The sequence below is a fragment of the Myodes glareolus genome, chromosome 21 (genome assembly GCF_982192425.1).
Source record: "Myodes glareolus chromosome 21, mMyoGla1.1, whole genome shotgun sequence".
Classification (NCBI taxonomy): Eukaryota; Metazoa; Chordata; class Mammalia; order Rodentia; family Cricetidae; genus Myodes; species Myodes glareolus.
Genome location: NC_142046.1, coordinates 59890102 through 59909912, shown reverse-complemented (window position 1 = coordinate 59909912; position 19811 = coordinate 59890102). Strand labels below are relative to the sequence as shown.

At 42.5% G+C, this 19811-nt stretch overlaps 1 protein-coding gene across 1 annotated transcript in view; it reads left to right on the top strand.

The window, feature by feature from the left end:
- The window catches only part of Cerkl (CERK like autophagy regulator), a 92816-nt gene that overhangs the window by 49332 nt on the left and 23673 nt on the right, over positions 1 to 19811 (top strand). The window contains exons 3-4 of the mRNA XM_048426145.3: positions 12410 to 12541; positions 19344 to 19407. Coding sequence (XP_048282102.3) covers positions 12410 to 12541; positions 19344 to 19407 — 196 coding nt within the window. The remainder of the gene's footprint in view (positions 1 to 12409; positions 12542 to 19343; positions 19408 to 19811) is intronic.

Genomic DNA, 19811 nt, shown 5'->3' with positions numbered 1-19811 from the left:
TTATTGACTATTCCATTCACATGTAAGGTGGCTCGGACATGTTATAATGGTGATTTTCCTCTTGCTGGTAATCAGCCCAGGACCTTGTGCCTCTCGGTTGCTTCCCCACGAGCACTGAGCCAAGCAAGAGGCCACGAGACTGCAATTGCTTACATTTTTCTGATGGCTAAGGGCCACATTTGCTTTCACCCACATTTGATTCCCATGACTCTCAGCAACCCCTTGCGAATCCACCCCTCTTCTTGACCCCTCTAGTTTGTGTCTTGCTTTATTGTTAGCTCTGTAAAAGACTATCTGACAGCAGATTCCCTGGTCCTCTGGTTCTTAAAATGTTTCTGTGGCCTCTTCCATGATGTTTGCAGGGCAATTGCTAGGAGGGATTTGTTGTAGATGTTTGGCAAGTTAGGCATAGGCACCCCAGCTATTTTCTTAAAAAATATTGACTAGCTGCTTGTATTTTCTTCTTTTTACAGTTGTGTATTTGAGTTGTTTGTTTATTGATTGGAATATTTGTTTTTCTAGTGTTTGAAATTTCTTTTAGTTCATTCCGTAGTATGGGTATTGACCCCCACCTGGCGTGTGGTTGATGAAAATTTTCCCATTCTACATGCTGTCTCTTCACTTGGGCGTTTGTCCCTTGGTTGGGTGGACACTTCTGAGACCTTGTCATTACTGAAAACATCTCTCTAGAAATCACTCCCTGTTCCAGTGCTTACAAATGATCCAGAGAGGCTGCCTTAGTCAAACTTTACCCACTTGATCAAATCATCAAATTAGAAACATTCATGAAATTATTATCTGTTATTTTATAATTTCCTACTTTGGTGGGTGATTAAATGTCCAATTATGCCACTAAATTAGATTCTTGAGATGTTAATTGTATTTAAATGCTAATTATTTTAATGGATTCTATGGTTGGTAAAAAGTAACTTAGCCTGTTGTGTGAACCGGCTCCTGTCTATCCCTCCTCTCTGGCTTGTTCACTCCAGGTCTAACTGGTGTTGGATCCCTTATTATCTAAATCTTGATGTGTTGAGGTAATGGTTCCACTGGCAGGTGATTTTTTTTCTAGTAATTGTTGTTCCCTTCATGTTAGCTATAAGAAAAAGAGTCTTGTTTACACTGGCAAACTACATGTGAATTTATTTTTACTTTAAATTAACTGTGGCTTTAGACTTATTTATATCTCTAGGAGTAAAGATCAGTACGCATATGCTTTTATTTGACAAGAAAGGGAAATCAATGTATTTTAGTGTAAGTCCCCTAAGATAGAACGTCGCCACCTCTGAGCTCTGCCAGGAACTAGTCAGATCTTCCGTGAAAGGCCTTTACCACCCTGTTACTCATTAACAGGGCACAGTTTACTCTCAGAAGCTCTTAAGCAGTATGGTTTAGCAAGGAGTTTGTTTCTCCTGTTTGTACTTTATCTTTCCAACACTTTGGTTGCTTTCCTGTGTGAATAGTTGTGAATATCTACAAGACTATTTCAGGATTCCGGGCTCTTAACTGTGTTAAGGACCAGGCTTTTTCCATCACACAGAACTCAAAACGGCACAGATGTGAGTCTGGGGGTGGCGCCCCTCCAGTTCTCAGGAGCCTTTGTTTGGAGAACACCCTGATTAACCCCCACCCTTCATGGTTCATTGACTCACTGATAGATCAAGTTTAAACTAGTACATATTAGCACATTTGTTACTAACAGAGGAGCAGTTGGCCATTCTGTTTTACACTGCTGGTTCACTGCAAACCAGCGTGCTAAAAAGGTCTCTACTCCAGAGGATGAATCGAGAGGTTACCAAGGGACTGAGGATCCAGTCAGTTGCATATTAATGTTGACTCGTGCCTCTATTTAAACCTCAGATTATCTACAGGGAAGATGTTTATACTGTCGTATAGTTATGAATAAGTGATCACTGCCACTGTGAATTTCATTTTCTTTTCTACGGGTGGGGATTTAAATGTCTCAGTATAGTTTTATATTAACCAGCCTGTTCCTGGATGAGGTCCCAACTCTGTTGCCTGGTGTTGCAGCCTCCTAAAATGTTTATCGTTGGAGTCTTTATAGCTTCTGATCTCATACACATCCTCACAGTGTTTCTATATTTCCATATTCTGTGAAAATGTTTCTGTTCTGTCCAGAAGGCATGCCTGTTTTCTCATCAAGAAAATAAACTACGCCCCTTTCAGTTTCTGTCCTGTGATTCTTTCCTTTTCGTAAAACTGAAAGGACCATGCCTTACCTGCCTCACTGGAGTTGCTGAGTCTGAGTACTTTTATATAGTTACAGTTGTTTTTGTGGAAACTAGGCTTACCGAATCATCTGGCAATAACAAGCGGTGAATTCTGCCTTGGCTTCATTGTTTTTCAGTGCTGTTCTCTTGGCCCCCTGGTTCTCAGCATCGTGAGATGATGAAAGCTGAGTGCCCAGCTAAGCTGAGGGACGTCACATTGCATCTAAGACAGGGACTGAAGGACAGAGGCTGCTTTGCAGAGCACACAGTTTCACGTGTACTAAGGGCAGCATTGTACGCCAACTCAGCTGTCCGCCTTGTAGTATAATTGATGATCTGTTTCTGGAAAGCAAACTGATTTAAGTTCTGATCAAAAGGACCAGGATATATTTCCCCTGCTTCTGTTAATTTAGAAAAGAATTTTCTTGCTCTTTAATATTTTCTATCAACTTTAACTTCATGGATACAGAGGATCAGTGTGAGATAGAGGTTGAGTTGCATTAGCCTGGCAGTAAAGAAGTCGTTACCTTTCTCATGCTTAATACAACTTTCAGTGAGTTTAGATGTCTGTCACAAAACCTGTTTTTGGTAAATCTTTGATTCCCCATCAAATATTTATCTTAACCTTTTCATTTTATTTTAGGAATTAACATAAGTGCTTCATGCTTTTTGTCTGTTTTATACCACAGCAATTTGGAAATTATTCTATATTGCAGTTGATCAATGTTAATTTCTTTAATTAGGATTCTCTAGTGCAGTTGAAACCTCAGTTCTCTTATTTCTTCTATTTATATATAATCAGTATATATGTATGTATTAGCATATATATTTATTGTACATCTTCTCCATGCCGGATAATTTTTCTATGGACTATTAGATATAGCAGAAAGCAGAACCACAAAGTTTTGACTCAGGGGAATTCTGTCCGACTAACACAAGAGGAATCGAAAAGATCATCTAAATATATTTCCAGTCTCTCAAATGATGTCGTGGGCTACCAGGAAACAGAAGCTAAGTATTTGTCATTGTGACGTTCTTACAACAATGGACTGTGCCTGGGACTGCGAGCTAAACAGATCCCCTCCCCGACCCCCAGGGCTGCTCTGTGGTCAGGGTGTTCTGACTGCCACAGAAATCAAACTGGAACAGCAGCTGCATTTCTGTCCCCTTGATGTTACAGTTCCTCAGCTTTCCCCATGTCTGTGTTAAATATTGTATCCATTCATTACAAAGTAAATCATAGAGATTGTAGTATCTCTACCTGAATACTCTGAAATGTACCTTTAAAACAAGATACTTCACAAACATCCAGATAACCTTATCCACCAAAAGTGCTTATTGTTCCTGGTCCATACCAAAAAGTTCCTGTTTTCTATAATGTATTTTTAGTTAATTTCTTTTAAGAATCTTTCACCTAACCAAATATATGTAAATGATAGTCCCTTTCGGTCCCCAGCTTTTGTGTTTTCTTTGGCATTGACTTTGGAAGAGCCGAGCTTATTGCCTTTGTAGACTCTTTAGTGGGTGCAAGGGTTACTAGGATAGTGTGTCTAAACACAGTTTGCTGGACTTCAGGAATCCTTGTGCACTGTGTCTAGGGCGATTCTTTCTAAGGAAAGGCTGGGTGATGCTTCTTCACCGCCCATCTAGCCTGCTCTTCTGTTCTCTGAACATGAAATTTGGAATGTATGAAACTGAATTTTTCAGTCAAAAGCTTACTAGGATTTACTTTGGACATTCCTATAAAACTGTAGATGGCACTCTGAACTTCCTACTGTTGGTGAGGCAAACTGACACCTTAAACACGTGCTCACAGATCCTTCTGTTGCGATGGTTCCCTTCAGAGTAAGCACATTCCAAGGGTTTCTGAGGAGTTCTTAGGGTTTGCCGGAGCATCTAGCTCTCAATAGATATTCCACATAGTGCTTTCAGAGGTACCATTCATCCCTGCCTCATCGAATGAATCAGGGGCAGCGTAGATATTTCAGTTCAGCCCTTAAATATGAACTGGTACCATCCTTCTAGGAAGAGGACATTGCCTCTTTAGCTTTGGGTATTTTGTTTCTTAGAAACACAGAACAAATTAAAAAATGGAGGATAATGGCTTAATTTGCAATGACCAGCTTTCAAAGCGAGGCGTGGATGTCTTCCACCTGAGCAAGTGAAGATGAGTGAGGTTAGTCAGTTCTCCATCATACAGGGAAGAGTGAGCTGCCAGAGAGTTAACCTAAATCAAAACCGTTCTTTAAAAAAAAAAGCAGAGAATTTAGAAAACAAAAACAATAAAAACAAAACAATTACTGATGGGCACATGTCAAACAGCTACTACTTGCTGTCAGGACACGATGGCCGGAGTGTTTGGATGACTGCACCGTCGGGATTTGGAAAAAGGGCTGACAGTAAGAATGAGGCAGGAAGCAGACTTCAGAGCCAAGGAAAGAGTATGTCTCTCCTACATAATTGTCTGGTAGAGAGAATTTGTTTCATGGAGAAAATAGCATGCCACATAGACATGAATCTCCATCATTACAGAGGAGCAAACAAGATAGATAGATGCTCCTTTGGAACCAAGTGACGCCAGGCGCCGGAGAAACACGGACTTATCAACAAGCACACCTAATCACCATGACTGACTGGACCCTGCCTTAACTGGGATCATCTCCGCTGTGAGTCCTGCATGTGAGACCTTGTCCCAGAGGACCTGGCCAGTCACTGGGTGGCATGTGGACTATGCTGATTACACTGTACTCTCCTCTTGTATAACGTTAGCATTTTATTCTAAAACATAACCTGGATATAGGTCTGCATTCCTATCTGCCATGTCCCTGACACCACTCTCTGAACCTCCTAAAGGCTCAATTCAACACAGCTGAACCCTTTGCAATACTGGGGGTTTGCTGATCTCAAAAGAAGCAAGGTGATTGGGCAATGATGGGATTCAATAGCTTTATCTTCTGCCTATTGTACCACACTGTATTCTAGAAAGAAAGAAAAAAGGTTTTTATAGGAGCAGAGTTTGTAGTTCCAACCCCAACAGTCTGTGTGTTCTGTGGACCAAGGAGGCGAAGCCAAAGCAGCATCTCTCATGTTCTCACCCAGCGATGTCTGCTTCCTGCCTCGGTGTGACTTTATTCTGCTGATTTAGGAGTTTTTTCTTGAGGATGCTTTCTCATCTTGAGGATGCTTTCTCATGAGCATATGAGAGCTGTTCAGTCCAGTTGGACATTTCAAACAAGCAGGCCCACCTTACTGAATCAGATGTCAACATGTGACCCAGTATGTGAATTAAGAAATGAATTGCTGCACTTGAAAGGGTATTTACAATTACCAGAGAAAATAAGGTTGCCAAGAAAAAGAGGCAAAACTCCGACTTCATTCATAGTGTGTTCTGAAAGTCGATACCAGCATACAAGTCAGAAAAGGGAAAACTGGGATCAGCCTTGGTTCTAAATGCCAAGGTGGTTGTTTTAGCATTATGGTAATATATATCTGACTCAAAGCCTCTGTGGAGAAACACTAAGGTGTCCCTCTCAGATTCTAGAGTTGACAGGACTTTTTTTTTATCAGTATGGCTAAATGGAGGCCTACACAGGTAGGACCAAACCCTGCACAGACAATCTGGAGCAAGTGGGCATCTGGAAAAAGCAAGCGTAAAATGATCACCATTGCTGATAAAAGGAACAGTCAACTTAGGAAAACCTAAAAGATTACAGGGGAAACCTAGAATGGAAAGGTGAGAGAATTAAAAATAGGTTCTGTGCAGAAATCAATAGTTTTGATTTCTGTAGCCAACATAAAATAAGTAGATGAATGGGGGGAAAAGCTATATTGATATCAAGTTATATTGATAACTATTGATAGAAAAGATGCCATAGTACAGCTGTTTAGCATTTATCTGAATATAGTTATGGTACTGAGGGATATAGATGAATTAGTTAATCAGAAATATGCATTTTGTATAAAAGAAATTGAACGTCATAAAGTCCTTAAGGTAATTATATTTTCATGTAATCTTATCAGAAGTATTTACGGTGCTAGATAATTGACTTTAATGATCACGTACAGTATAGCTCAAGCAAGCGCTTAGCATGTGCAAGGCCTTAGGTTCAATTCATAGCAGCCCAAGCAACAGCAACAACCGCCACAACAAAGGGGCACGGTCATGTAGGTGACTGAACAGCCGCAGACCACATAACTCAATAGATACAGATGCTTTCCGTGTTTGTGTGCGTCTCGGAGCAGCCTTGGCCTCTGGGGCCTGGGGCTGGGCTGGTGGGCTGGTGACAAGCTTATGCTTCATGTGCACGAAAGCCTGAGTTTTATCCCCAACTCAACAGTGAAAGTTCCAGAAATGATGAACAGAACCAGGCAGAATCTGTGGGAAACAACAGATCAGTTCATAAATGATGTTGGGTCAGGTGGATTGCCAACTGGAGAAAAAAAAACAAAGTCATATTTCCATTTTGTTTCATCTAATGAAATAAATTTCAGTAAATTTTTAATTTTAAAAATATGAAATTGAAACCGTAAAAGTATTAAAAGAAAAGTGGAGGGTTATAAAGTCCCCAAGGACTTTAAAATATGACATAGGGTGCAGAATCCATTGAATCAATGCTGGAGAAACCCAGTGGTAAATACATAAAACAGAAATTTCAGCATAAAGAAAATGTCATAAATAATAAAAATTCTAAGGCAAAGGACACCGTGCAGTATGTCTTTCTAACTGAAACAGTAAGCAACAATAGTTTTCCTACATGCCAAAACACTGTTGTAATTAACACAACCAGGAAACACACAGAAGACACTTGGGAAAAGTGACATGAAATACCAGCGCACAGAAAAATGGAAGTTGCCCTTAAATATTTGCAGTTTTTCCAAAGTCTCTCATAAGAAAAGGCTCAGTTGAAACTAGACTGGATAGACCTTTTATTACATATCTTTGTCAAAGAGCAGAAACGGCTCCAACCCAGGCCGTCAGACTTGAGACAAGCACTTTAACCAGTGAGTCACCTCACTATCCCCGAAATTGTCTTTAAAATCAACACACTGAAAGGAAACCAGGCATATAGTGACTCAGAGTATATGTGCAGACCGCTTGTGTGTGTACATGTATTTCTAAAAGGATTCCTTATCAGTGTTTGCCTTCTAGGAGGGAAGCTGGGTATCCTGAAAGAGGCAGATTAAGGAGATTTTTGAACTCCGTCCCTTGTTTGTGCTTTTGCTTGTCTACAAACGGTCTGATCCCAAATACCCATCTCCTTGAGGTCATTCCGGGCAAAGGAAAGCTTAGTCCTAAGGCCTCACAGGAGTCTGGCTTCAGGTTTGGACGGTGCAGCAGCTGAGCTGCCTGTGGAGGTCTTTAGCCTTACTCAACGTTGCTCCTCCGTTAGTTTTGTCTGTGACTGAAGAGAAAGGTTCTTAGAGCCCTACTGCTTAGGACCAGACCTTCCAGCCCCCTGGACACGGTGCTATTCCTACCCCACGGCCACAGGAGAGTCCTTATTACCCACACCATCCCCTAGGGCCCTGCAGGACTAGCCCAGCACTGCTCCTTGCCTTCATCAACTTGAGACCCCTCCACCCTGTCCTCTGGGATGAATGGTACCATTAGCAAAGTCTATGTTTTCACCTACTTATCACACCCCACACATGAGTATTTGGATTCATTCTTGCTGTAGGAGTGAGTGACCCGGCTCTCCCGAGGGCCTACAGCTCCCCCTGCAGTCCTCTCACGGGATGACCGCCTCTCTGAACCGGTCCTCCTAGAAGATGCTGCTAGCTAGGATCCTCCTCCTCCTCTCTCCTTCCGCCTCTAAAAGCACTCAGCGCTGACACCAACCCATCGGGCCTCCAGGTAGCACTGCTTGCTGCAAGGCGTCCTGTACAATTGCCTGGGTCATTCTTTTCTTTTTTTTTTTTCCTCTTAAAGACCAAAGCTATTGTTATACTTTGCTGCTCTACTCTGCTGCGGGTATTTGATGTTTTCACCCTGCTCTCTGGCTCAGCGTCCACTCCTTCAAAACTCGCCAGTGTCCCCCTTCATTCACACTATCCCATAGTCATTTGCTGTGATTGCTGTCCTTTTGGATAGAGTCTCACCATACAGTCAGCTGACCAAACCTCTTTATGAAGTTCACATGGGCCCTGAACTCACAATGACCCTCTTGCCCTTGCCTCTTGACTGTTGGGATTATAGACTTGAGCAGCAGTACTGTGTACATATTTATATTCATACATCACCATGGACACGGTCACAATGTGGCCCAGAGACCATTAGCATCACATGGAGCTTGTTTAAGTTCTTAGCTTCCCATCTCTACCACCCTTAGTGGTCTCACTCTCAATTTCAAGCCCCCTCCCTGCAGCCTGTCTCCTTGGTCTTCTTAACCCGCCTGATCGTGTCTCTCCGAAAGCCCATCAACCCACTGAGAAGATGCCCCCCATGCTGCCGCTACTTCTTACACATGCTGCAGCTGTTTGCCCCATGTCTCCCCACCTTAGACGTGACAGGACCTTTTATTTCAGGGGCCATGTCTAAAGATCATATTTCTGGTTAGTTCTACTTAAAAATGCATGTAAAATCTCATTTTTGTTTTAACATTGGTTGTACCCATTCCCCTCCAAGAACAATAGTCTTCCCCTCTAAGTGTTAACTAGCTGTGCTGGCTTTGTTTTCCCATAGTCATACTGTGTTCACCTTCTCTACAGAGACCAGAGTGAACATGGTTGTAGTACCAATTTCCTTACAATTTACCACACATCTTTTTCTAAGCAACAAAAAACGAAGTCGCTGGAAAGACCTGCAAGGCTCTGGGGGACTTGACTCTCCCTTCCAGGGAGCCCCCTTCACCTCTACCCTCTCTCTTGCCTAGGCTACAGTTTTGTCCTTAGCACAGATACCTTTTAGCCCAGCCTGAGTTCGTTTGTTTGTTTGTGCCCCGCCCTTAGGATGTCACCTTTGTCAGTACAGGGGATTCAGGAACGAAGTTTTAGAGCCCCTGCTTCTCTTTGGTACACAGTAGGTGTGGAGGTGTTGGTGAGGAAATCAGGATCACGGGAAAATGGGGGAAATTAAAGTCCGGTTTTACAATACCAACTGTGTGTGGAATGTCCGTAAAAGGAAAGAGGACCTTTGGGTTTATGTTCCACTTAAAGTTGAGGGAGCAGGGTGTTCCTTCTGATTCTCAGTGCCTGGAATTTAAAGCTAGCTCCTGGCTCTGTCGTGGTTTAAGGAGAGCAAACCAGGAGTCTTCCTGCTCAGGCCCTGGTTAAGAGACAGCAACAGAATTCTCCCTGGACCTGGAGTCTCCCATGGCAGGCATGCGTCTACAGCCGCTTCAGTGTCCTGTAATGGGACAGAGTTTAGAAATACATAAGCAGCCTTCCCAATTGTTACCAGATGATTCTGGCACCCATGACTTCTTGTCTAAATCAATTTTTCTAATGTCTAGAATTGTTGGGCCAAAATTATCTCAGGGCCTACACCTCGAAGTCTGTAGGACAGGGAAAAGCCTGCCTGGAGTTTGAAGGATAGTCTCAAAGCTACCAGGCAGGGATGAGACAGCAAAATCTAGGTAGATGCCCCTCCAACCAGAGGGAGGGCTTGACTGTCTCTTATTGACCGGAGGTACCCAAATCACATGATGTCACTTAATCTTTATAAACTGACGCTCACAGTAATAAACTGAGTTCCTGCTTTTAACTTGACTTCCTTGTGTCTGATTGTGTGGCTCTGATTGTCCTGAGTTGTGGGGCTGCGGAATGGGCAAATAGTGCACTCACCTTTCCCTGGGAATAAGGCTAAGGAGGCCTGGCATAGAATTAAGATTTTTCTAACTTTGGAATGCCTCCCATATCTATTATTGTTCTAAGACAAAATTTCCCTTTTCATCGTTTGCCTAGTGTCCGTGTAGCCTGTCAAGTGGAATGCTTGAGAAACCCGCCACAGTGTAGTGTATTACTATCACGGCTCACAGTTTTAACTGAACTGTGGTTGGTTAGTGGGAGTCCCAAGATGTTTTGTCAGAGATTTGTATAAGTGGTACAAGAACTAGGTAACACACGAGCCTGGAGTAATTGGGCGCAGAGCGGCGGAAGGGATGCATTCTGGGGTTAGCAAAGAAAGGCTCCTGGGAGGATGTGGGGTTTGGAGTCAGTCTTGAGAAAACAGATGATAGAATTTTGATTTTTGAAATGTCTGAAACCGAAACAAAAGCACCTGAGTGGAGAAGGCCCAGCTTTGGCATCTGCTGGGGTAAATGGATGGAGTCATAAGGAGCTGACCCAGCCCCAGAAGAGCATTTGCTATATTAGCACAGCTCTGTGTTGAGTTAGGCTGGGATCACGTAGAATCTCTAGCCTGGGCAGATTGGTAATGAGTCAGAGTAACGGGGAAAGGCATTCCTAGGTAGAGGAAAATGTTCTGCTCAGATACTCCTGTGTCAAAGGGGCGTTTCCAAAGCCCTAAGAAGCAATATTGCCCCATATATAGTTCCATTGTGTTTCAGGCCTCTGCTGAGAGTCTCAGACCAGTGGTTCTCAACACAAGAGATCTTGATTCCTTGATCTCTTTCAGAGGAATCACCTAAGATCATCCAGGATGTCAAATATTTACATTATGATTCATAATAATAGCAAAATTACAGTTATGAAGTAGCAGCAAAATACTTCTATGGCTGGGGATCACTACAACATGAGGAACTGTACTAAAGGGTCGGAGCGTCAGGAAGGTTGGGGACCACTGGTCCTGCTGTCTCCTTTGAAGCAACAGCTGCGTCTTCTCTGCCCCTTCTTCCCAGGATTGAACACAAAAGTTTGATGTGTCTTTCGTGAGTGTTGATTGTGAGAAGAGAGGAGATGGGTTAGGATGGGATTGGCCGCCACTGGAGACCATTTTAAGGGGTCTGGGCAGTGCCCCCAGCAGACAGTTCCAGGGTTACTTTGGAACCTTGGAATACTGGAGGAGCTGCTCTGTGGGAACTATGGAAACCAGGGAGCAGCAGGCGGGGGGCACCCAGGGCACGGGTGCCAGAACCTTATACCGGAGGGCTTGATGGTGAGAGATGCAGGAGGCCTGGGAGCTATGATTCTTGGAGCTCACTGAAACACAAGAACTGGAAAAAGCAAGGCATTCAGAATGGATGGGGTCTCAGCCTGTGTGATCTTGACAGCCACGGGGCTCCTTATCAAAACAGAGACCCCCCCCCAAAGGTTTATTGGGAGTGTCCAAAGACTTTAGCATGGCTCTGTCCATTCCTTATTCCCCTGAATTCAGTGTGTGCTGGTAAAAGATGTTCATTACGTTAAATATCACAAGACTGGGAAACATTCTCCTTAAGCGAACATGTGAAGCATGCAACACAGAGTTCTTTATAAACGGGCATTTTCTTCCATTTATCTTTAGTGATGGCTTTATTTTAAAAAAAATAATGTTAACTGCTTTTATAGCCTTAAACTGCTGTCTTCTGAGTACAGCTTACCATGAAAGAAATGGTTGTCAGCTTTCTTTTGGCTCCTGCCCCTTCCTAACAGCAGACAATTGGCTTTGCACCTGCTCCAAGTGGGTTCTCAGTGCCAAGCTTCCTGCCCAGAAAATTGCAGTATCAAATCTCAGTCCCAACTGTGAGGCAGCCCGTCACCACTGGGCTCTGAGAGGGGATGCCTTCCTAGTCCCCAGGAGAAAAGCACCTTCTCCCCTGCCACCTTCTGGAACTTGAACTCTGACCTTACCTTTCAGTCACCAGCAGAGAATAGCAGTGACTGGCCCCTGCCTGCTCACTCTGTCCCCGGAGTCACTGGGCAGGCCAGATGCCGGCAGACTTGAGGTCGTTAGGTGCCCAGTTCCAGTGTAAATTTCTATCTAAGGAGAAGAGAATGTACCTGTTTGTCCTGGTTCACAGCCTGTCTCCACAAAGAAGAGCCTCCTCTGTGAGTGCGTCACTCTCGCTTCCACGTTTACAAGTTGCTATTATTTATACCCCACTTTCCAAATAACGTGCTGGTTATAATGCATGACTCGTCTGAAAAGTGAAAGCATCGTGTTTCGCCTCTAGGAGAGCAGATGGTTAAAAGAAAATCCACACTCAAGCAAGAATCTAAAATACAAATAGCAAATCCTATTTAGATACATGTGTGATACTCTGACGGACAATCTAACCTTATACTCATTTTCATGTTAGGTTTCCCAAGCAGGCCTAAGGCTCTAAAGATCCTCCTCAACCCTCAGAGTCACAGGAAGGAGTCTGTCCAAGTCTACTATGAGAAGGTGGAGCCTCTGCTGAAACTTGCGGGGATTAAGACGGATGTGACAAGTGAGTGGCTTGCTCCGTGTACCTTCACCGTGGAAAACTCCACACTGTGCCCACACAGTCTCCCTTGCTAAGCGTGAGCAGCTGCTCCAAATAGGAGAGTGTTCTTCATGTGTCCCATCGTCAGCTCCAGAGTGGTCATTCTTCTAGTTCGCCTTTTCATTGTGTTGTTTTCTACTGAAATATCAACATTTTAGACCTCGTCCACAGTAACCATTACTAGGTGTTATTTGAAAGGAAACTCTGGCTTTGACAGCGTCAAGGAGGTATTTGCTATATCCACATTTCTACCTGCTATATTCATGTTTCTGCCTAATGTTTTTCTGTGGCTCTTTCTTGGGTTGTTTTTTTTCTGCCCCCGACCCCTACTGGTTAGGTCAAAACTAAGCACCAAGCTGCCACTTTTAGTTGATTTTGGAGAAACTGGGAGCTTGAAGCTATTGGTCAAAGTAAGAGTGTGCTTAGCTTCTTGCTAAGGAAGACGAGTTCACTAATCACCAAAAAAATAGAAAGAATGTTAGTAATATTTTGTGGACATTTAACATTTGGTGGCCAAATTCCCCTGTTTTATTAACACCCACCATATGTCTAGCTACTAGGAAGCATGGACACTGCCTAAACCCAGACCTTTTGTGACTTTCTTCCCATGTGGATTGGCTACAGTGGAGGGAATCTGCCTCACACTGTAGTTGGTAGAGTGTATTATGTAATTAACTAGGCAGGAGACAAGCCCAGAGTCCAGTTGGAGTCTTCTGGTCATAATGACATGTTTGTGGAGGAAGGACCTGGTTTTGCTCAGCTGTGACAGACAGAGATGAGTCTCACAGTGTTAATAAGGTCTTTAAAGCACTCAGGTAGTGGTGTGGGAGAATTGTTTGTATTCTGTCAATCATGTATTTTAATAAAACGCTGATTGGCCAGGCAGGAAGTATAGGTGGGTCAACCAGACAGGAAGTAGAGGCGGGGCAATGAGAATAGGATAAGGCTAGGGAGAAAGAAACTCCCTCGGCCACTCCTGCGCAGACCACCGAAGAGGCAGCATGTAACTTGCCCAGCTGAGAAAGGTACGGAGCCATTATGGCTAACATAGATAAGAATAATGGGTTAATATAAGTTATAAGAGTTTACAAGAAGCCTGACCTAATGGGCCAATCAGTTTATAACCTTATGGAGTTCTGTGTGTGATTCTCTTTGGGATTTGCCAGCTGTTGGGTACCAGGCGGGATCGGAAACCCCAACAAGCTGGCCCTCATGTTACATATGGCGCCCAGACGTGGATAACTGAATCCACAGAAAGCCTGAGAAAGCTTGGAAAAGAATAGAGTAAAGCATGGCTTCTCGGTGGCAGCAATTTCTCAGGTCTACTTTGCTTGCTAGAGGCAAGCAAGCGCTCTCATCTGAGAGAGGCTTCCTGACTCAGCTTTAGCTGCAAAACCTTGCAGCTCTTTAAAGAGGTCCTGCCACAAAACACTTAAATGTTGTTGATGACAAGCTGAACGCATTCTTTTCAGTTTTCAGCTGTAGCAGGAGAAAAGCTGTGCTGTTTTAAAATGCCGGCTATCTGGGCTGTCCTGCCAGAGCAAACTCTGACTCTTTCAGGCAGGCAGTCCGACTGAGTGTGGTCTGTGAGCAGAATGCTGCAGCTTGCTTGCTGGCAAGGACCTTGAAACGCCATAGAGTTGTGGCAGTGAACACAGCTCTGGCTGGTACCTCAGCCTTGAGGCTGAAAAGCTAAGGAATGAGCTGGATCTAGCCGTCAAAGCCACAGCTCTCCATATTGCTTAGTAAATTAAAGACTCATATGGTCAGAAAAAGAAAAATATACAGTAAAGAGAGATTCAAAGAGGAAGAAAACCTCTAAATGGTTTACAGTGTGTATATGCAGGCTAAAAGTTAAAGTTCTTAAAGTTAAAAGGAAAGAAAGAGAGTAGTTGGGTGTGGTGGTACACACCTTTAATCCCAATGCCTGGGAGGCAGAGGCATATTGACCTCTGTGACTTCAAGGGGTAGAGGTAGATTGACCTCTGTGACCTCAAGGTGTGGTAGTACACGCCTTTAATCCCAATGCCTGGGAGGCAGAGACAGAGCTCTGTGAGTTCAAGGTGTGGTAGCATACACCTTTAATCCCAGCACTGGGGAGGCAGAGACAGGAGGATCTCTGTGAGTTCAAAGACAGCCTGGTCTACAGTGTTATTCCAGGACAAAGATATACAAAGATCCTGTCTCAAAAAGTAAAAGTAAAAATAAAAGAAATAGAGGTTAAAATAAAGCCACATAAAGATGGAAAATGCACAGAGAATCTTCATACTGTATGCTATTATGCTCTCTTTAAATTGTTTGATTGCTGAGGAAGGAGCAACAACTGCTAAAAGACTTTTGTTTATAAATGCTGCTGAACTAACCCAAGATAGGAATTTTGAAAATACCTTGGCTTCAAAACTGAAGTCAAAAGGTATGTTACTTTGGAGAAGAGATTTTGCTTTTGTTTCCACAGAAAACGAGAGACTCTGGATTTATTCAGAGTTAAGAATAATCACCTTTGACCAAGGGAGGCCACCTGAAAAATCTCCGACAGGAATAAATGGCCCAGATGTCTGAGTTCTACATCGATAACAGATTCAAGACTGTCGCCTGAGATAATCGAGACCCACAGGATGCTCCAGACAGGACTTGATTATAACCCTAAATTTTCTTTAGGTCCTCATAAGATTATCAGCACCCCCAACCAGCAGGAAGTAGCCTGAAATACTACGCCCACATTCCCAACAAATGGACTATGGGTATTTTCCTTTGTTAAAAAAAAAAAAAAGAGGGAAATGGTGTGGGAGAATTGTTTGTATTCTGTCAATCATGTATTTTAATAAAACGCTGATTGGCCAGGCAGGAAGTATAGGTGGGTCAACCAGACAGGAAGTAGAGGCGGGGCAATGAGAATAGGATAAGGCTAGGGAGAAAGAAACTCCCTCGGCCACTCCTGCGCAGACCACCGAAGAGGCAGCATGTAACTTGCCCAGCTGAGAAAGGTACGGAGCCATTATGGCTAACATAGATAAGAATAATGGGTTAATATAAGTTATAAGAGTTTACAAGAAGCCTGACCTAATGGGCCAATCAGTTTATAACCTTATGGAGTTCTGTGTGTGATTCTCTTTGGGATTTGCCAGCTGTTGGGTACCAGGCGGGATCGGAAACCCCAACAAGCTGGCCCTCATGTTACAAGGTAGAAGGAAGCTCCTCCCCAGAAAAGCCTTGTGGGAAGTTCAGTCACCCCAAAGACTTCTGCCATCACGAAGGGTAAAGAGAAGTTACTGGCACTAAAGAGGAGACCACCAAAGGGGACCCGTGCCTATAATCCTAGAACTTGGGAGACTGAGAAAGACTGTGGGTCTGAGGTCAGCCTGAGCTACATAGCAAAACCATGTCTTATTAAAAATAAATAAATAACAATATTACCATAAAATAAAAAAACAATTCAAATAAATGTCTGAGTTCAATGAGGTTGCAGTGAAAAGGTTAGCTTGTAAAGGCTGTAACTCTCGGTGTGCAGGTGAGTGTCCCATGGGAAATACACAACCCAGGTCCACCCTCTTGGCTATGGAAGAGTTCCAAAGATTGGAAAGATCTGAGGTCCATGTTGAGATGAGACAAATAGAACCTAGATGAACACCAGGCTCATTAACCTCTGTTAGATTTTTCATAGGTGAACACTGCTCAGGCATTTGCACAGGCATTGCTATGTAGCAGTTGATGAACCTCTCTAGGAACCTAGGCACTGTGCCTTGTATTTGGGACACGGAGGCAAGTAGGCCATTTGTGCTCCATCTTTTGAGGTCATCCTGAGAAGTGAGCAAATAATCTCTCTGGCATTCTTGCTGTCTACAGGATACATGGCCATTGAGAATTCAAGCAGATACTTAAAACTGAATATTGTGGTTTTGACATGCACATAAAAACCTAAGGTGTCTGAAGGTGATACTGATTTTGATGAGAGGACTCAAGAAAACCACGTGATCCAGATACTTCCCAAGAGGCAAAGGAGGTAGAAATGGGGAGGGGACAGTAGGATAGCAGGCATGTTTAAATAATGGGGCAGAGATAGAATGGGGTAGTATTGTCAAGAGAACCGTAATATCATGGTATCTTGGGGGTTTGTAATTTTGGCCATACCTTCATAATTTCAAATTTGTCTTGAACCTGGTTTGTCCCATCTTCATAAAACAGTTGACCGTTAAAATTGCAGCCTTTCTTATTCTTACCTAGTGGGGTGAAGAAAGGCATCGATACGTGAGAAAGGTACTTCCTCTATGACATCTTCTGTATCAGCTGATTCAGCCCAAGGCCACATAGTTTGCTGATCAAGATGAAAGTGCTTGGCCTTTAGCCATGATCACTGCCAGGTCAGGGTCCCGGGGGATGTCTAGTCACCAGACAATTCTGCCTCCTGTGATGGGCAGCAATGCTCAGAAAGTGGAGCTCTTGTGGAATCACATTTTTTCTTGTTATGTGGTCATGCTCTTGGCTTTCAGTTCTTATGACTTTGTGTTCTTTCTCATTTGCTCTCTGTGCCTCTACTTATAGCTTTCTTTTTCCTTATTTCACCCAGCAGAAAATGAAAGATCTGAAGAAATTCAGTCACAAAGTATGTGTGCAGGGTAGGGGAACAAGTTCTGAAAGGAGCTGGAAACTGGGCATCCTGGTCTGGTTGTGCTTTGAGCTTTCTGGGATGCCAGTAGGAGAGGAGGAAAAATGGTATTTCAGTATCCTATCCCATGATAAAATTTGAGTACCGGGCCAAGACATGTTTCTTTGTGTCTAAATCATATTGTGTCTGATTTTATTTCAAATTCATTCTGTACACTATTTGCCCTAGGCACAGTACTCTGGGGAAGTGGAGGAGAGTTGTGGTATGGAACAGTGAAGTGTAGATTCTAAATAATACAGAGACGGCACAGAGTGCTGGCTTCCCAGGAAAGGGGAAAGAAGATGGAAAGGCAGTATCACAGTAAAAAAAATTAGATTTGCCTAGAATCCCTATCCTTTTTGGAGGGATGACCGTGACTGTCTGATTCTAGAGCCCGTGAGAGCCTGTCTGGTTATGGATTTTGATTCTTTCTACTTTACATAAACATCTAATCACCACTTCTCCTTCCCCGGCATTCTCATTCCTCTATGATCTCTTTGCTATTTCGTATCACAGGCTCCTCCTTCACTAGAACATATTCTGTCTCCCCAGAGGCTGTCCATCTTATTCACCTCCTAAAACATTTTACATCAGAGCATTTCTTAGTCAGCTCTGTTTCCTCTTTTTGTGTCAGACAAAAAAAAAACTGATTTGTTTCTTAACTTATTCACTATCCCTTAAGGTTCCTGCTCTTAGATGTGTTCCATTAGTGTATAATCAAATGCCATTTGAGATGTTAAAGGGAAAATCAGGATATTTTAACTCTCACCTAAGTAAAAGAAAACTTTTAGTCAAAACATAACTTTAAACATAATGTACTTGCAGTGTTTTTAAAAGTAAACTTTGGCATAAAACCCAGAGATGAAAACTTGCTTCACAGCCCATGTGTTTTATTCATAAAACCTTAATGACCTTGAACATGTGCATGTGTAGGAACACTTATTACAATGTACTTTAAAGTTGTTCTTGGTTGTATGATAAATGAATTATCAGCACATATATTTTTGATGCTATATCCTTGCAAATTTATTATTTTATTAATTTATTAATTATTGGTATTTTGAATTTTTGAATTTTCTTATATTTTTCATCTGATTGGAATTTAACAGGGTTTTTTTCTAGTTAATAAGTTTGGGGAGAATAGCAATGTAACAGTGCTGGATACAAAATGATTCCCTCAGACAGCACAACTAATAATTTTTAACAATATCCAAAAACATCACAGGGAAAGCTTGCAGCACGCTGGCTCCAGGGATCGACAGGCATGAAAGATTAATGTAATCTCGCATATAATGATGCGCATTCTTACACAACAAAATCCATCTGCAGTGCCATGTCAGGCAGCGGAAATCTTTGATGGGTGGATACAGCTGGGCTGCCTCTTCTGGCAGGGATGCCCCAGAAAATGTTAACTGCGCTGGTGGTGCTCGCTCCATCTGCAGCATGCCCACTCCTCCTGCCTTCACTGGCATTTTCAGCGCTGCATGGGATACCGGTGACTGTGGCAACCGAGATGCAGTGTGGCAGACGCGTTCCCTCTTTGGACCTGGGCTCTGGTCCTGGATGTTGGCCTTCCCCTGGGTTTGAGTTTCTTATCATCGGGTTGGCATTACTTTGTGTTTTCACATCCAGCTTCCTTGTTTTGTCTTGAGTCTAGCATCTCCAGATACATGTTCTTCTGGTATGTAAATCTTACACTAACCTTTCAACTAATTTATTCATGTAAGGTTGCCAAAGTGATTTAACATTGACTGTTCAATGCCAGCAAATATGCTGTATTTTCACAATACTCCTGTTCCCAAGCTTCGGATTGAAAGGAAATGTGTCTTATTTAGGGAAAACTAAACAGACAGGCACCAAGATAAATGCCCTAAACACTGTGTGTTGGGTATTCCTAAATGACTTATATGGTTACAACAACTACGTGGTCTTCTTTACATAAAGCTATAAAATATCGGATAACAAACATTTAATCTTCTTTCCTATGATTCAAATATTCAAGAATAAATGCTGTTTTCTTACCTGACCATATGTTTGGAACATAATATTTTGTCAAACCAAGCTTTAAAAATGTAGATTGTTATGTAAATGTTCATTTTTCTGTTCTGTATTTTTCTTTAATAGTAACAGAATATGAAGGGCATGCCCTGTCCCTGCTTGACAGATGTGAACTCCAGGGATTTGATGGGTAGGTTACATTATTAATCTTCACATACATAAAAGTTATGATAGTAAATTTTTCATAGCATTTAGTCACATATTTAGATCTTATAACTTTAAAGCATTATGGTGAATCAAGCTCTGTTTGTTCACACCCATGTGCTAATAATTAATGCTAATATATCATGGCCATCCATCTCTAAGGACATTGCGTAGAGATTTAGAAAGAGAAATGAAATTATAAATATTGAGAAACCACAGTGTACTACCCTATACTCAACCTGCATATATTTGCACTTAAAATCCTTAAGTGTTTTTTTAACTTAAGGCTTTTGTTCGGCTTTTACCGTGTCAAAATAAAGAAGAACATTGATGAAAGCTGCTCTACTTATCACATAGCATATCAATGCTGTGGTCTTCTTTTGCAGATTT